A 16,775-nucleotide genomic window follows, 5' to 3' on the forward strand; every position below is an offset into this window, starting at 1 on the left:
ACGTAAGACAACTCATCATATAGGATAGGAGGCGAAGCTCTCAGATTTTGAAAAATAAAGAAGAAATAACGGTTTGGTATAAATAAATACGTAAGTTTTTAAAACACTTAATCTTTCAATTTCTTCGACATAGCCATCTTAAGCCCTTTCAGACTTGCACCTATCATGTTATTTTAAAAATAATGTCATTTATTCCTGCGACAGCCTTTGCGACCCCTGATCATAACTACTGTAAACGTACTGTTTCCCATAAGATCATAATACCGCGGAATCATAATTTCTGTTCGATTCCGTGGGTAGAAAATTATGCATATTTCTTGGAGTTCCACTGTATGTCTTACATGGACTTTAAGGTTTTGCCAAAGGTCAGCATGTCCAAAAATTTATTTTTACAATAGCTCCAAATCTATGTGGTTTATAAAGTTAATACTTTTACAGTTTATAAATATATCATTGATTAACAGATAGAAAATATCACTTGATGACAAATACTTAAAAAAAGTATTTGTCGAGAAATTTTTTTTAAAAAAATGCATATATTTTTAAAAAATACACCTAATTAATTCCGTACTTTTACTGAAAGCCATCATTGCAGAAACACTATATGTTTATCAATGAAGGGCAAGTTGGAATAGCCTCTGGAAAGTTGTTTTCCATGTTTATTTTGTCCAAATGTTAAGATTTGAAACCGAAAGTACATTACAAATGGCGTATTTTATAGGGGTCTTGTCTTTATACATGTCATGCTTTCAATAACAGCCTTTCAGAGACCATTCACGTCCAACTTGCCCTTCGTTCATAAACATATATTATTTCTGCAATGATGGTTTTCACTTAAAGTACAGAATTAAGCAGGTGCATTTTTTTTTTTTAAATATGCAAATTTTTTGAAATTTTTTTTCTCAAAAAATATATTTTTTTTAAATACTTGTTTTCAAGTGGTACTTTCTATCTGTTAATTAATGATATATTTATAAACTGTAAAAGTTTTTAACTTTATACCTCACATAGTTTTGGAGCTATTGTAAAAATAAATTTTTGGACATCTTGACCTTTGGCAAAACCTTAAGACAAATTTACACCGAAGCTTTGGTGACTGCGTATTCAAAGCGTAAAATAATCCCATGCTTAAAAAAAAATTGCGTCTACAGTATGAAAACCATTTTTTTTTAATCTATCTTAACCAATTTCTTCTAGCGCAGAAAGGATAGTCTTTCTTGCTCTTGTATACGACAGAGTTTGATAGTATCTCCAAGTCTGAAGAAGTTTGACTTTTTTCCAGGTGAGAAATCAGTCTGAAAATCAAAGAATGGGAGAATGTATATGTGTCTAAAAGTCAAAGAGGCTTACTTTCATATGGTGGCATAGTTATGCCATCCACATAATTTTTTGTCAACATAGCATATCATGTCAAGTCAAGATACTATCTTGTCAAGTCATAATAACTTTCTGGTTTGTCGACAAATACCGACTTTATATCTTGTCCAGTCAAGATAAGCTATCACATTTTTTGCAATAGCTATCTTGACATGACGAGACAACTTATCTTGCATCATGAGTAAAAATACGATAGCTTATTTTGACTGGACAAGATAAAAGTCGGTATTTGTCGACAAACCAGAAAGTTATTATGACTTGGCGAGATAGTTGTCTTGACTTGACATGATATGTATGTTGACAAAAAAATTATGTGGATGGCATAAATATGCCACCATACCTTTCACAATCGACGGCTGACGTTACAGTTTGAAGGGACCAGCTCCAAACATAAAAAAAGATGTAATAGATGTCTATTCAGTAACAAACTTCATAACATATGATTAGCTTTTGATTTCGTTAAATTGAGAAATTTTAAGGTTAAGGCTGATAACACACACTATTAAGATACCTATAGTAAGATCTGGATAAGTTGAGTTCGTCTTTTTGCAGCGATCGAGCGCAGTGTGGTATATATGACATATGATACATCGATTAAAACAACTCTTTTTTCATGAGAAATATCTAAGTCTGTTAAGTTGCCATTCGCCTTAAAGTAGTTAACAAAATAGTATTTGAACATTTATTTGAATTATCAATAAATTTTACTTAATGAAAACGTGAAAGAATACATGTAGTGCATTACATGTGCAAGAACTGATTTACTAAGGCCCCAAGAATTCTCAGAAGCTTCGGGAATTTTTTGTAATAAATACAATGTACGTCTTTTGGTTTGTCCTAATCAAATCCAAAATCGGCTTGTTCTTACCTTTCCGTTATCACGCCCAGAAATTCCGTCTGGTCTAGCTTTTGGTGAACTCAATAAAAGCACAATTAACACTTATCGCTTATCTTCCCCAAGAGCACATCTACAAAACTTCAGGGTCCTAAGTCCACTCGTGGCCATGAGACCCGGAAAAACTTCATTCGATGCCAAGAGCGATGCGAGAAAATGGCAGAAGCTTTGAGGGATGAATCTGAAGTTGTTCAGCTTTCTTCGTTAAACACCCTCACTTCTAAACGAAAATTAGAGAAAGCACTGATGGCAAAGATGTATGTGCGACTTGGCCATAACTTTTTATTACTTTCACTTCACTAGATTCTGCGTTTTCTTTCTTTATGAAATAATTGAAGAAACTGAGATCTTGAGTTAGTCTTTTCTTTTCCTCATTGTTTGCAACACTCAAGGGATTGATCACATACAGCTTTTCTTCTACCTGAACTATTTTTTCTGCCCGAATTAATCAGTGAAGAGCTTCTGAAACAAAATCATCATTCATTATAGCTGATTTATTATTCCCCTATTGCATTGATGAATGAAAATAAAAATAATAACCGTATTCAATAATTAAAAAAAGTATCCTAAATTTCTATGTTTTTCCAAAAGAAACGTTTATGAAATACCTGTAATCTTTTTTTAAACTCTGCCTTTAATCTGATTAATATTACATTTATTTTCAAAAGTCAACAAATGAATCTCATGCTATCAGAAATATTGGGTATACCAGACTTGCTTGAACAATAGTTATTGTTATTATTCCTCTTTTGCACTTGTTCCTGCACCCCTGTGGAGAATTGTGAGTAGTTGAGTGGGCAATGACTTTTCCAGTGACATCTATGGCAAACATCTATTCCCCGACTGTTTTCCAACCTACAGGACTACCGTCGGCGATTCTGATGAGTCTGTTTCTTTCTTTCTTTTCTTTTCTTTTTTTTTTTTTTTTTTTTGCTTTTCTTTAATATTATTATATTAAGTACGGAGGTCGCTGAACTGTCTTTAAGAATAGTAGAAATGATTTCAATGTCTTCCATAATCTCTTCATAAAACCTGTTACCGTTACTTTGAATAACAGAAGCTTTATTCTTTAAATTTTTGTTCTGAAAAAAAAAATTCTTGGGCGGAGAGGCAAATTGCGAGTCAATGTCGGATTTAAATAAACTCACCGCATCAGCTAAACCATTAACCGGGTTGTTAGATTAAGACTTCGACGAAGAGCTCTAAGACTTTTGGAGCATTTGTTTGAGAACTAACGTACGAATCTGAGCCTTCGAATTGCACATTTACACAAAACGAATGCTTAAATAACTTATCTACTCATGCATACTAGCACTATTTAAATATCTAACACGTTTAAAATCAATCACCCTCACCAAAAAATAACCACGAATTAAGCACCCAGAAAACTACACTAATTTTGCAATTTTCTAGGTAGCAAAACATACCGGAATAGTGAATACGGATGAAGTAATTGGAACTGCCTCGCTGACATAAATTGTAAAAGCAGGGGCCTCAATGACAGGTGGGCGTGTCCCTAATGGGGTCACGGTCACTTCCATTGGTACTGTGGCAGTCCTACATCAAAAGAATTACAATTAGTGACTATTTCTTGTCAATGAATAAGATATCTAAATTTTGAAGTGTTCAATGTATTTATAGTTCAAAATTAAAAAAGAAAAAGAAAAGAAAATCAATACACATGGTGTAAAATTGCTTGTGGATTTTAATGATTGTTAATCTTCACAGTGTCAAACTTTTTCATCCCTTCTCCCCTCCTTTCAAATGATGCACCCCATTACCACTTTTCCCTTAAAAACTGTACACTTATATACCTTCTTTCAGAGACAGGTTGACCTTGGTCTGTTGCAGCAACCATGATGACATAGATTTCCCCCTCTGCTACACTTCCTATACAACTTATAGTTGCCCTTCCTGTTTGTGAGCTTGGCTGTATTGAAAACTTGGAAGCCCCATTGTTTGAAACACTTTGTATGGTGTATACAATGTCACCATTTGCTCCGCTATCTGCATCACTGGCTGAGACCTACAATTTATGAATTCAAAATACATAAACTTTTATTATTGTTTCTTATTTATAGCTCATTCTGCACACAAAGTTATGCAATTTAAATTAAGTGTTAATTATTAATTTTCACCCACATCCAGCAAAACTTGATTGCTTGTAGTATAGTCTCCCTCCACAATACTGTCTACGTATCTCGGTGCACCAAATACTGGAGTGTTGTCATTAAGATCTCTGACATTAACAGTGACTTGCACGGTTCCACTTCTTGGGTTCTGGGTTCCCACTTCAGTTCCTGTCACCTATATTTTCATTGAAACATAAAACACCTTAATTAGTCATGTAATTGACATCCCACAATAAAATAATATCATCATAATATGGAAGCTTGTAAAGGTCACACCAGTATATTTTCTTAATTTGAAATCACTGATTACAATAATTACAAACTATTAATTTGTATTTATGAATTTTTACTATCAAGTATTTTGTTACATGCAAAAATTAAAAAAAAAAACAGAAGCAATGCCCTAAATTGTATAAAGATTACTCATTAACTTTGCTATGTTGCTATAGGTCACTGACAATAAATATCCAGATCGGAGAGAAAAAACAGTTGTATTTTAAATAACTCACAGTGAAAGTGACAACTGGAGTGGATTCATAGTTTATTACTGCAGCTGCTTCTACATATCCTTCACTGTTTACTCTAAACAGTCCTGTGTTGACAGTGAAAGTGTATTGTCCAGTCTCACCTACAATCTATAATTCAATACCATTTTTCAGTTCTCTAATTTAAAGTAAATCTTTTGAAAAAAATATACATGTATATACAGTGTTTATATTATGTTTGATTAACATCTTACTAAGTCTGGATCAGTAACAGAGATTCTTAAAAGACTAGATCCATCATTATTCCTTGGTATGGTTCCAATTGGTGAATTTTCGTAAATGTATCCTTGGAAAGGTACACTTAGCACTGGGTTATTGTTGTTGGCTGCAGCAACTGATAATTTTATTGTAGCTCTGTTGGAGTACCTGTTAGCTACATTTTCTTGAGCCTATGTAAAAGAGCTTATGGATTAATTTATTTGCAACCATGAAAGCATGAACACTGACTAAAAGAACTTCAAAATGAAGGAATACAATATGAACCTCAATGAAAAGTTCAAGCTCAGAAACTTGGGATCTATCAACGGATGCTGTCTGGCTTACTAGGGCACGATATCGGTTTGCTGAGCCAGAAACTTGTTGCGTGGTCACTTGGAACCTGTTTCGGTACCCAGATGGCAAGGCTGATAAGACATAAAGAAACTGTCTGTAGATTACATAGTGTAGTAAATTAGTCAAAAATCCTAAAATGAATAAGAAGTGTTGACGACGATTAATCATAGTAAATTTGGACAATGTCTGTTTTCATTTGTCCTTCAGTTTTTTATAAACATTAACATGAGAAAAATGCATGATAAGAATGATTCATTACATTGTGTACACTACACAAAATTGCTAGAGCACACCGTAGAAAACTTGAAAAAAAGATCAATGAATACAAATGTAAGATGAAGCGTAACCATTTAATAGAACTGTTTGAAAACGCAGAAGATAACTGACATCGAATACGATGTTTGATCATAAAAGACCATGGTAGGGCAATCAGAATATTTTCTGCTGGGTGTTCTTTGGATTAGTTTGTAAAAAAAAAAAAAAGGTTAGAGATTTTTGTTTCTTCTAGTAAATATAAACAAACATGAAATATCTTCTATACGTTGCTAGGGCATTCAACGTACACCACAAGACTATTTCAAGATTGTACTGCGAATCTGTGGCTATCGGAAGTGTGTTTGACTGGATACCGATACCAAAGTACTGAGTGACTTCTAGTCGACACGATAGAGATTCACTCTTCATCTACTGCGAAAAAGTGATACCACTACGCTTGCAACCTCACAGACCACAATCGGTAGTAACCAATGTCATATCAGTGCAAAAATTAGTGCTCAGTCGGCTTCGAAAAATTGGTTTGTGAATAAGAAGACCATTTAAGGTTCTTGTATTGACACCATATACATCGGCAAATACGACTGTATTGGGCAATGCTGTATATTAAATTTACGCGTGTCGATAAAGCAAATGTTCTGTTTAAATTTGAGAATATTCAGGGGTGCTTTAGGAATTTTGCCTAATGTACCGGTATAAGAACCTTGCATTACTTATAAGCCAGTCTTACTATTCTAGTGGCCAATCAAGTGCTGGCAAAAGCAGTGCAAATAAGAAAAACAGTCTGAAAATGAAATGTATAATTAATGACAACTCTGTTGATGTAACATTCTGTCTTGCATGTATGTTTTAATTTCAAATATTACTCAACATAAAAAAGTCAAACACTTAGTCCTTACTTTGTCGTATTGTAAAGGTGATCGGAGCATTAAGAGTATCCCTGTCCTCTGCAATGATATCAACTGCTGCATTGGGATTTCTAGGATCCACGGGTACCGGGTTGAATACAAGTGTGCCAGCCTACAAACGAAGAATGTTACATAATTTTTTATGATGAAATACAGTAAAACACTTTAAGATATCTTACAACTGAAATTGCTTTATTATATTCTGAATTTATTACCTCGATTTTTTTTAAAATACAGGGTAGAAAATATTAGTTTTTAAGCAATAATTCTCAATATTTGTGTTCTCTTTAAATCTGTTTTACCATATCAAGCCTACTGCTACATACTCAATCTTGTAAAAAGTTGTGAAACTAACCGTTGACCCAGATGTGACACTTGTTGTGTAAGTTGGGTTAAAACAAACATTGTTGACATTAAAACAGGTGGAATACACAAATTTGGGTCCTAGATCATCCACATCATTTATAGTAATTGTGATGGTGGTGGTAGTCTGTTTCCTGACTGCAACGTTACTGGCCTTGTCCTAAATAAAGGAAAATCACAATAAATCGAAGTCTAGGTCAGAAGAGATCTTACGTTATAAGTATCATATTAAGATTTTCAACTCCAGTACTGGTGGGTAGAATAAGGGTATCATACAACACAAAATTTCTTTAGCCAAATCCTTTATACTCGATCATTGAAACTTCTGCTCTACTCATGAATTTGAAAAGTTAATTGGAACAGTAATTTCTTTTCTAATATATATGCTGATTCACATAAATTAATGGAATCATTTAAAAGAACTGTAAATATACAACATATATTTAATTTAAATTATCTTTTCAAACACCATGTATATTACGATATCATGATACTGCTCTAAAATATGATACTCACTGTTGCTGATATCGTGAGGGTATATGACCGAACAGATTCAAAGTCTAAAGAATTGCCAACAACAATTTCTCCTCTTGAAGTGATAGGAAGTACAAATCTGGTTGAGCCATCATTCTAAAGAGATATTTTTTATGTAATGTTATGTTTGTATAAATACAAATGTACACTTAAAAAGTACAATTCCATTACATGTACATTCTCTTACTTTTTCCTCTCAATTTTAAGCCCCTCCCCTTTTCTGCAGTATTCCTGAAATTCAGATACTCCTAAAATATTGCTCCATTGCAGAAAAACACCTTTAAAAGCTCGTCTAGAATTTTATGGAATATCAAAGGAGGAAAATAAATGACAAGTATACACTCACAGTACTGCCATCTCCAGGAACTATGGCATACTCTATTTCTTTGTTGCTTCCAGCATCCAGATCTGTAGCTGTTATCCCAGAATACACTGTTGTTCCAACTGGTGCTGACTAAAATATGGTTTTAAAAAAGTTTTAAAGTAGGTCCCTTCTCGAAAATTTCTTGATTAATGTCAGGTTTTCTTTTCTGGAACCATTAGAATAACATTTAGGTTATTCAAAAGCCCGAAAAATACACGTATTGATTTATAACTTTTCTGACCAGAATCTCTGGAAGAATTATACCTCTTTCTTTCATCATAGAATTTCAACCGAAATTAATAGATGGTAGTTCTGAACATATTACATCTATTAAAACAAAATAGCTCTCAAAGCTAAATATTTATAAGATACAGTGTGATATTTTAATTTAATTTAATTCTTCAGTTCTTAGGTATAGGGCTTTTAATATATTTTCGTTTTTTATTACAAACATTTAGAATCTGTAGCTCTGATTAATCGACAATGTTTCGTGATCTGCCCGTTTCAAATTCGCTCACCTGCAATAAGGGCGAAAGGGACGAAAATAAAACAGGAGCGAAAATTTCCTTGTAAACAGCATTAGATTTACATCTTGTGCATTTAAAAGGCTATACAAATATATAAATTCATAGCATTTTGCTTTCTTTCTACAATTTCTATATAAAAGGTGAAGATTACGAACAGTGATCAATCTCCATCTCTGATGGAGAGAGGAACGAAGCGTTATCAGCCGTGGGTTTCCGACGATGATCAATCTCATAAATCAAGTTAACAAAACGGACTTATTTCTCAGTAGCTTGCCTCGGTATAAATAATTGATCGTGTTTAGAGCATGTTCTTGTTTATCGAATCAGTTGGGAGACATACACATCACATGCAGGTGATGCTGGATTGATTGATTAACTGTATGTTGTTTTACATCCCATTGGAGAATTTTTCACTCATACGAGGGGTTATCAAAAAGTTTGTGGACTAGCGCCATAAAATTAAAACCGCTTTAGGTACATCAATGAACTTTATAACATTTAGTTAGCGTCATCTTTTCTATCTATAGAATAAATCATAAATCATGTTTTATTTTTTAATAGTTTAATTTTGCTTGTAACGCTGTACTTGATTGGGTAAAAAATTTACTTTATATCGTATAAACACTTATGATATGAGCAATTGTCATAAAAAAATCCCGTTAATTCAGGCATGTGGTACAACACAATTGTTCCGTAAAATTTGCAATTTTTACCCCATTCTGTAAGTTCTATGAAATTTTATCGTAAATTTTATATGGAGAGTCCAAACGTTAATATTAAGGACTTGAAATTGGCGTCAAAAAGGGGGAGGGGTTTCCTTTTCCAACATTCTATGAAGTTTCGTACCTGGAAAAACTGGCATAGACCTAGAGAATGCTTAAACGGGCTACAGAAAAATAAAATGCATCCAGAGGGCGAGGGAGAGTTAAAAAAAACTACAACATAAAACAATGGCCTTTTTGTTCGTGCTACTGGCTAAACTTTGTACATGTAAATCATATACGGTGCCAATTTTGATGCACCAGAGGCGCATTTAAAGTTACGTAGTGAGTCAATACCATGTGTTTCTTTTAAGTTTTCTTTTCATGTTGGGGCAAATTAAGATTATTTTTACTTATAATTTTCTCCACAAAAAGTAGATATTTTAGGTTCTGAAACCTGTAATTTTCTGAAACGTAATACTTTCAAGAATTGAATAAAATTTGCATGTGTCTTGCAAAAATTTTACTTCTGTCAAATATTTTCCCGTTTGTCCGTCACAGTGTCTCTTTAAACATATTATGTCTCTTAAGTAGATTCCTTATTTTACGCGAGTACTTAATATCGCAAAATGGCCGAAGGGCGTCAAATCGCGAGAACAATAATTCGCGACTGGGTGATTTATCTAGAGATTTTATAACAGTAAAGCACCATAAAAATAAAAGCGAGTAATTTTATTTCTCGAGTGGTGCTTTTCGCGTAATTACGCGATAATTTATTCCTCGCGTATATTTAGGAATCTACAGTAATGCTCCTGCCGAATCGTTGGAAATCCGAAATATTTAATGAAAAAAAAATCAAAGAGCTGAAAGGGGGGGGGGGAGCAAAGACTGGAGCAAAATTACGTCGAAGGATTGTATCTAAGAAGAAGCCTTATCAACCGAAAAATTACGAACGGGCTTTTTTCCAACGGATTCATGATATGGCTATAAGAAGTAGTTTTGAGGTATCCTGCGGGGATTTTATCTTTTGAAATCGCAATAACATTGAAGAATTTAATAATGCAAATATGAATACAATGAACGATCCCCTTTTTGGTTACGTTCGTTCGTAAGATGTCGGTATTTCTCTATTGAGACGAAAAATAAAATCTTTTTAGCCATATTAAATATGGTATGTCTTATTAATCCTTTGTCAAAGATCTTCATAAATACGACTGACATGTAAAAATGAGCATATTGACGCACATGTCGGAGATATCGATGGTATAGCGCATAATTATAAAGGAAAAAGTGCTTACTGATTTCACATAAAATATGATAGATCGATAGATCACGTGTAATTGTTATTTATTTTTGACGCATTCTTGAACTTGACTGTCATAATTTCTCGACAATTGATTGTAGATTTTCAGTATGTAAAAAATGACGTCACAATCGCATTCGTTTACAAACAGCGCGGAGCGGAGTTTCCCGAAAGTGACGGAGTTAAGGTAGTGACGAGTTAAGGGGTTTGGCGATACTAGTCATGACATCATTCGAGTAGGAACATAACTCATTTCTTCTATACATCCTTATGTCTTATAGAAAAAAAGCGTTTCAATTTAGTTTTAAAAAATGGGGTCTATAATAAAGTATTAAGTATGCAGATATCAAATAAGTTGAGGACTTCTCTAATCCCATAATTTGAAGGTTTTAAATTCAATAATCAAGTTGAACTTGATAAAATTTGACAACATAGCTGAATTGAATCTTTAAAAGGTTAGGTATCACTTCAAAGCTAGGCTTTGATGAAATGAAACACAATTTCACACACTTAAATACAACACAGAGATTGTCCTTAGTTTTTACGGGAATAGAGAGTTATAGTTCTTATATTATGATTAAGGGGGTAGTAATTTTGACAAACCTCATCAACTGAAGCAGAATAAGGAGCATTTCTAAATATAGGTGCATTATCATTTATATCCCGAATCTCCAGCTGCATCAGGAAAAACTTTGTTGGCGTTGGATCTTTCTACAATTGAGATTTCAAAGAAAGAAATTATTATGAAAAAAAACAATGCTTCAAATATATTTTTATCATAATCGATGAACAATGAAATTAGCGAGCACATATAGATAGAGAATAGCATCAGGCCCGTAAAACGCGGGGGGGGGGGGGGGCAGAGGGGCCTCCACCTTTTCTGAGTATAGTAGTTTGCTGTAGTAAATTTTCCTTTAGATGCTGGTTGCCCCCCCCCCTACTTTTTGATGTTGTAAGGTGGAGCAATGACAATTTCCATGATTTGGACAGTATTTTTTTTCTTTTCTCCTTTTTTTTTGGTTGTCAGATATTTTGTGAAGTACCCCCCGGCCCCCACACTTTTGGTCAGAGGTTTTGGAAAGTTGCACCCTTAGAAATTTTAGCTACATGTACGGGCCTGAGTATCACCTACTTAGAAATGACAACATAACAATATTAAGCGTTAAGAAGAATATGTACTGTAGCTCCTTGTTCCCTATGTGTCCTTGGGTGAAGTATTTCTGAATCAAAAAACCTTGATTAATAACTGCTTAATAAAAATGTGACAGATAAGCCGTCAATATATAGGTTCAAATTAACAAACTACTTACCAAAGAACGACAAGATAATTGAAATTCAACAGTGTCAAGGTCATCACTAGCTATGTAGGAACTTCCCTGTATAAATGAGAGAAAAGTGTAGTGTAAGAAAAGAAAGTCCATTATAACAAGTCTCATAGGGCAAGCAACACAAAAAAAAAATCTTGCAGTAAGAACAATGCAATGAGGGATTGGTTAGTTTTCAGTTGTATATGTATATCAAATGAACTTTAATGTCACTAGGTTTGTTGTGACTTTAACATTCTTTGTGTCGCCGGCCTATTTTGGACCTATTTTCAAAAACTACGTTAAGTGCCATGTGCCTACTGCTAACTCATTACGTCACAAGTAAAACTGATTATGACGTTCCGTCATCATTTCGAGTTTCGCGAAATTTTGACCACTTTTGCTGCAGAAAAATAAAATCAGTCTATTACTGGAAATTATGAGAAAGGACTGGAATTTTATACGGGTATATTTCATTTGTCTTGATAATTTTACACGGGTATTTCATTTGTCTTGATCTTTGATAAATGTAAACGATGCATTTTGATTTGGAATTAAGCAATTTTATCCTTATTTTAAATCCTTATCTGAACAAAACTGGCAATCCGGCAAAGTTCCATTGGCAGAAAAAATATACATTTGCATCTGCTCACACTCTATCTTTTGATATAAGTTGCAGAATGGTGATATATATGAAATACGTAAAAATAGTTCCTGAGCAGGTTGGCGCTCTATGAAAACTAAAGTCAAAATTGAACAAAATTTGTGCATTTTTCTCCCTTTTTAAAAATTAACGGGAATTACACTTAGTTTGTGACGTCACAGAGACATAAATGATTTTAGTTTCCCTCAAATCAATGATGAATTGTTAATTCAGATTTATTTATTTAAAAATATTCAATTGCGCACATTTCAAGAGATTTTCAAAATTTGATTTTTATGGGACAGGGCTGCGCCTTTACCGTATAATGTTCTTTCACCTTAAAAAACGCTATATGCTCATCACTAGTTACTGAAAAATATTAGTACCTTATACTCTAATGCGCGGTATTCAATTTGTCGGCACGGCCAGGTTATAGGACCGACGATATCCAAAAATAAGAATTCAATGTTTAAACAGTTCCGTGAAAACGTAGTTAATAACATGTCAAATTGCATTAAGGCTGTTATTCGAGCAATTCTAGAAAAAAGAAACTAAGTGCTATAAGGTAAATTTTCAATTATCAACGTAAAAACTTTCATAAAATTGCAAAATTCAACATATCTTTTGTTTGCGCCTTTGTTCAGCAGCGATATATTTATTTCCAAAATGTGCATTTATTAAGGAATGTTTTGAAGTTTTGTGTGAGTTATTGGTGTTTAAATCACACAGACTTGTCACGTAGGGATATTTCATGAAGTGCGCTAGCGCTTCATGAAAAATATGCCTACGTGCAAGTCTGTGTGATTTACACACTAATAATTCACACTAAACTTCAAAACATTCCTTATATTTACATTTTACATGTTCAAAAATAGAGTGTGAGCAGATGCAATGTATATTTTTTCTGCCAAAGGAACTTTGCCGGATTGCTAGTATTGTTCAGATAAGGATTTAAAATAATGATAAAATTGCTTAATTCCAAATCAAAATGAATATCGTTATATTTTTATTAACGTCTCTGTATTCAATGTGACGTCACTTTAACGCGATTTTCTACGCGTGAGTATACACGAAAATGACATTCAAATCAATTTCACAGTTGGCTTAGTAGAAAAACATAGCAAATATAAATATATAAGTTTGAAAAAAGTTTTTTGAGCTGTATATACACATGTATACTGTAAATCACTTTATTCGCGAAAACTTCATTTTCGTGTAATTACACAGGACTGTCTGCTGATGAAAATTTCATATCCACGTATATTATTTACTGTATTATTAAAGATTACATAGAGTATTGACCACAGTTCGTGAAAAATTGTCCCGCTTATAAATACCAATTAACAATCTCCGTAAATAAGGTGTCGCAAAAATAAAGTGATTTACAGTATATACTAATTAGCTAAGTTTTACCATTATTTGATTTTTAAGAATTTAGAATTTAAATGATTATTTTGGTTTGAATTGTAATTTATGAAACTTACATCTCTGTCGATTGCCGACTTTAATCGGATAAAAGTTCTACTTCCAAAAGATGAATCTGTCACTGGTAAAGTTACTAATTCAAACAAACTATCTAAGTTAAGATCAGTAGGAGTGGCTGCTGATCTAACAAAGGATATGTTGACTCCTGATGCTGTCACAGTCCCCTGATTTATTCCCTCTATCGTTGTGTCTGTCCTATAGAGTGCAGAATTTGGGTCAAAAGAAGCAAAAGTGGACTCGTACACAAATCCAGCAATGTTAGGATCAGGTGAAGTGCATGCTGTGATAGATATACAAAGGTATACAAACATACAAGTATTAATTCATTTGCGGAATATTTGAAATCAGTTAAATTTTAGGAAAATTGTCTTCAGGTGTATTACTGAATTAAATTTAAATATGTTAAAACAATGATAAAAAAAATCTTACGTTCCTGCGAATTCACTGTACATATGTAAAAGTAGAGCCAAAGTATTGTAAAAGGCACCCCTAACGTGTCCTGCTTCTGCATCTTAAAATTGAGATAGCATTTTGAGATGAACTTATGAGCTTGAATACTGTTCCTTATCTCTATATATTTCACGGTTTTCTTCTGAATAAGGAAATTGAATACACTAGTATGTTTTTACTCTTTATCTCTCTCTTTTTAGGTCATTTAGGTGACTTATTGACGCTTTTGTTCGTCGTCGTGCGTAAAGATTTAACGTTGAAAGTTTCATTATTTGAATTGTATTTTAGAGGAACTTGGATTTAATTCTGCATGTAATAATCCAACTTATATTCATAGTTAGCTTTATAGGGAGGAAATTCTTCAAAATCACGCGTCAGTTTTAAATATATTTAATATTTCCAACAATCAAATTGAGTTTGAATTACCATACCTATACTGGATTCAGAAGATACTAGTACATAGGGGTCCCAGTAATGTTCTGACAAGCCTCTTCTCCTTACTCCTCACCAAATTATTAACAGCAGTGAAGGAGAAACTTCAGGAGAACTGTACAATGACATTCAAGAAGTGGTGTTAATCAGATGTGGTTACTTAAAAAATCCAAGGAATTTCGAAAAAAAAATTAAAATCGCATTTTTTTTTATACCAAAATCAATGACATCAAAACGTACGACTTTTCAACAATTTATACAGCCATTTTCCACGATAAATTAAAGTCCAGGCTTTTAACATCATAAACAACTACTTTTTCAATGAAAATAGAACTATTAAATTTACATACCTTTTCATTAGTCATTTGCAAAAATTATTTTGTCAAAGCATTCTGATTGTACACATTACTCCGAAGTTGATGTAAAAAATGTGCTTGATTTTCGGATTGACAATATCTATGCATAGTTTTTGTTGGAGATCAAGTCTTCCAACAATCAGTTGGATTTCTATGGGTAATAATTGCGCCCCGTTATTTCCAGTCTTATAGAGTAAACTTTCCCCTCTACAATCCCCCCGGGAAAACAGGCTCTATAGTAGGGTTTCTCCCACGGAAAAATGACTCTAGAGTAGGATTTCCCCTTCGAAAATCCCACATCAGATTCAATTTTCTGTGGGAAAATCCTATTTAGTTTAATAATTATAGAGTGCAATTCCCCCAGAGCCAATTTTCCCCCAATAAAATAACTTGGCTTTACTTATGTATGGGGGAGAAGATATTTTTATGTGTCCTTTTTCCAAAATGGCCAATGTTCCATTAAAACATACGAAGTATGAAAACACTGATGTTGTAGAGTAGGATTTCCCCCATAGATAGCTTTCCTCCCGGAATCTGTACTCTGGAGTAAGATCCCCCCCAGGGGAAATCTCACTCTAGAACCAGATTTCCCCCTCTTTCTTTCTCAGAGTAGGATTTTCCCTCTTCTAGCAATGCTTAAATAATATGAACAATATTTTGGCTTAAAGTTTATATGAAAGTCAACTGATTTTTTACTGAAAATATAGTGTTTTCGACTAAAGAATTCTCGAATTTAGTATGAAATCTTAAAATATATAGTTGAAATCATCGATTCTCAACTCAAAACTTTAACTAATAGGAAATTGTAAAAGGAGATGGGCGAACATAGCATGCAGAAAGCCTATAGCTTCAGAAATATAAAAAATAATGTTCAGTTTGTGAATTTAATATTTAGAGTAAAGTTCTCATTATTGAAATTTATGAAATTGTGATAAACAAAACTTTTCTGAGGAAAATTTTCTCGGCAAAATGTGTTCTTTTATTAAAAAAATTAATGTGGTATTCGTGGGGTTCGAATCCTAGCAATAAAAATCCTGAGTATAATTTTCTTTCGAGACTAGCAAGCTAAGCACTAGACTACACAAGTCCTGTCGAACAGTGGCATTTAAATCATGTTTGTGATATGATCCTTGACTTAATGGACTTCAATTATTTCTCGAAAAGAAGCGAATGTTATGTCATTAAAGTATATTTTTAAGGTATAGTGTGTCATTGCTCCATATTTTTGGTAACCAAAAAATGTATATTTTTATGCAAACTTTGAGGATTAACTTTCAAAAAGGTGGAGCGAAGACCCAGTCATATCGAAAAATAGTGCTATAGTATGCAAAAATGACTCTTTTTGCCCGCTTTACTGTGTGTCTAATATTTCACAGGCAAATAACTTCAATCTTTGAGGGATTTTTACAAATTGTAGAGATTTTACATAAAGTATATTTTAATGTTAGACGAAATATCAAGGAAAATTTTGATATAATTGAAATTTAATTTTTCATCTTCATGTTTGTCACACTATAGGCTTATCGCTCGTCATGTTCACCCATCTCCTTAGTAACTCAAAAAATCGTAGGACGAGATGTCTCAACACCATCTCTCGGCGCAGCGGTATCTGTTTGTTCACGAATTTTAAA

At 33.3% G+C, this 16,775-nt stretch overlaps 1 protein-coding gene across 2 annotated transcripts in view; it reads right to left on the reverse strand.

Moving 5' to 3' along the window:
- LOC133190387 (cadherin-99C-like) overlaps window positions 1–16,775 on the reverse strand; it is a 241,959-nt gene that overhangs the window by 103,885 nt on the left and 121,299 nt on the right. The window contains exons 4-8 of one of the 2 annotated variants that reach the window (XM_061325992.1): window positions 11,785–11,850; window positions 11,078–11,185; window positions 7,926–8,033; window positions 7,562–7,675; window positions 7,038–7,205 (exon numbers count right to left, since the gene is read on the reverse strand). In XM_061325992.1, the coding sequence (XP_061181976.1) occupies window positions 7,038–7,205; window positions 7,562–7,675; window positions 7,926–8,033; window positions 11,078–11,185; window positions 11,785–11,850 (564 nt within the window). Of the gene's footprint in view, window positions 1–3,699; window positions 3,830–4,086; window positions 4,299–4,414; window positions 4,580–4,913; window positions 5,040–5,143; window positions 5,339–7,037; window positions 7,206–7,561; window positions 7,676–7,925; window positions 8,034–11,077; window positions 11,186–11,784; window positions 11,851–16,775 lie in introns of both variants that reach the window. The other variant, XM_061325993.1, reaches the window with a different exon arrangement.

Source organism: Saccostrea echinata, unplaced genomic scaffold (assembly GCF_033153115.1).
Source record: "Saccostrea echinata isolate AGI-Se365-2 ecotype Australia unplaced genomic scaffold, CSIRO_AGI_Sech_v1 ptg000022l, whole genome shotgun sequence".
Classification (NCBI taxonomy): domain Eukaryota; kingdom Metazoa; phylum Mollusca; class Bivalvia; order Ostreida; family Ostreidae; genus Saccostrea; species Saccostrea echinata.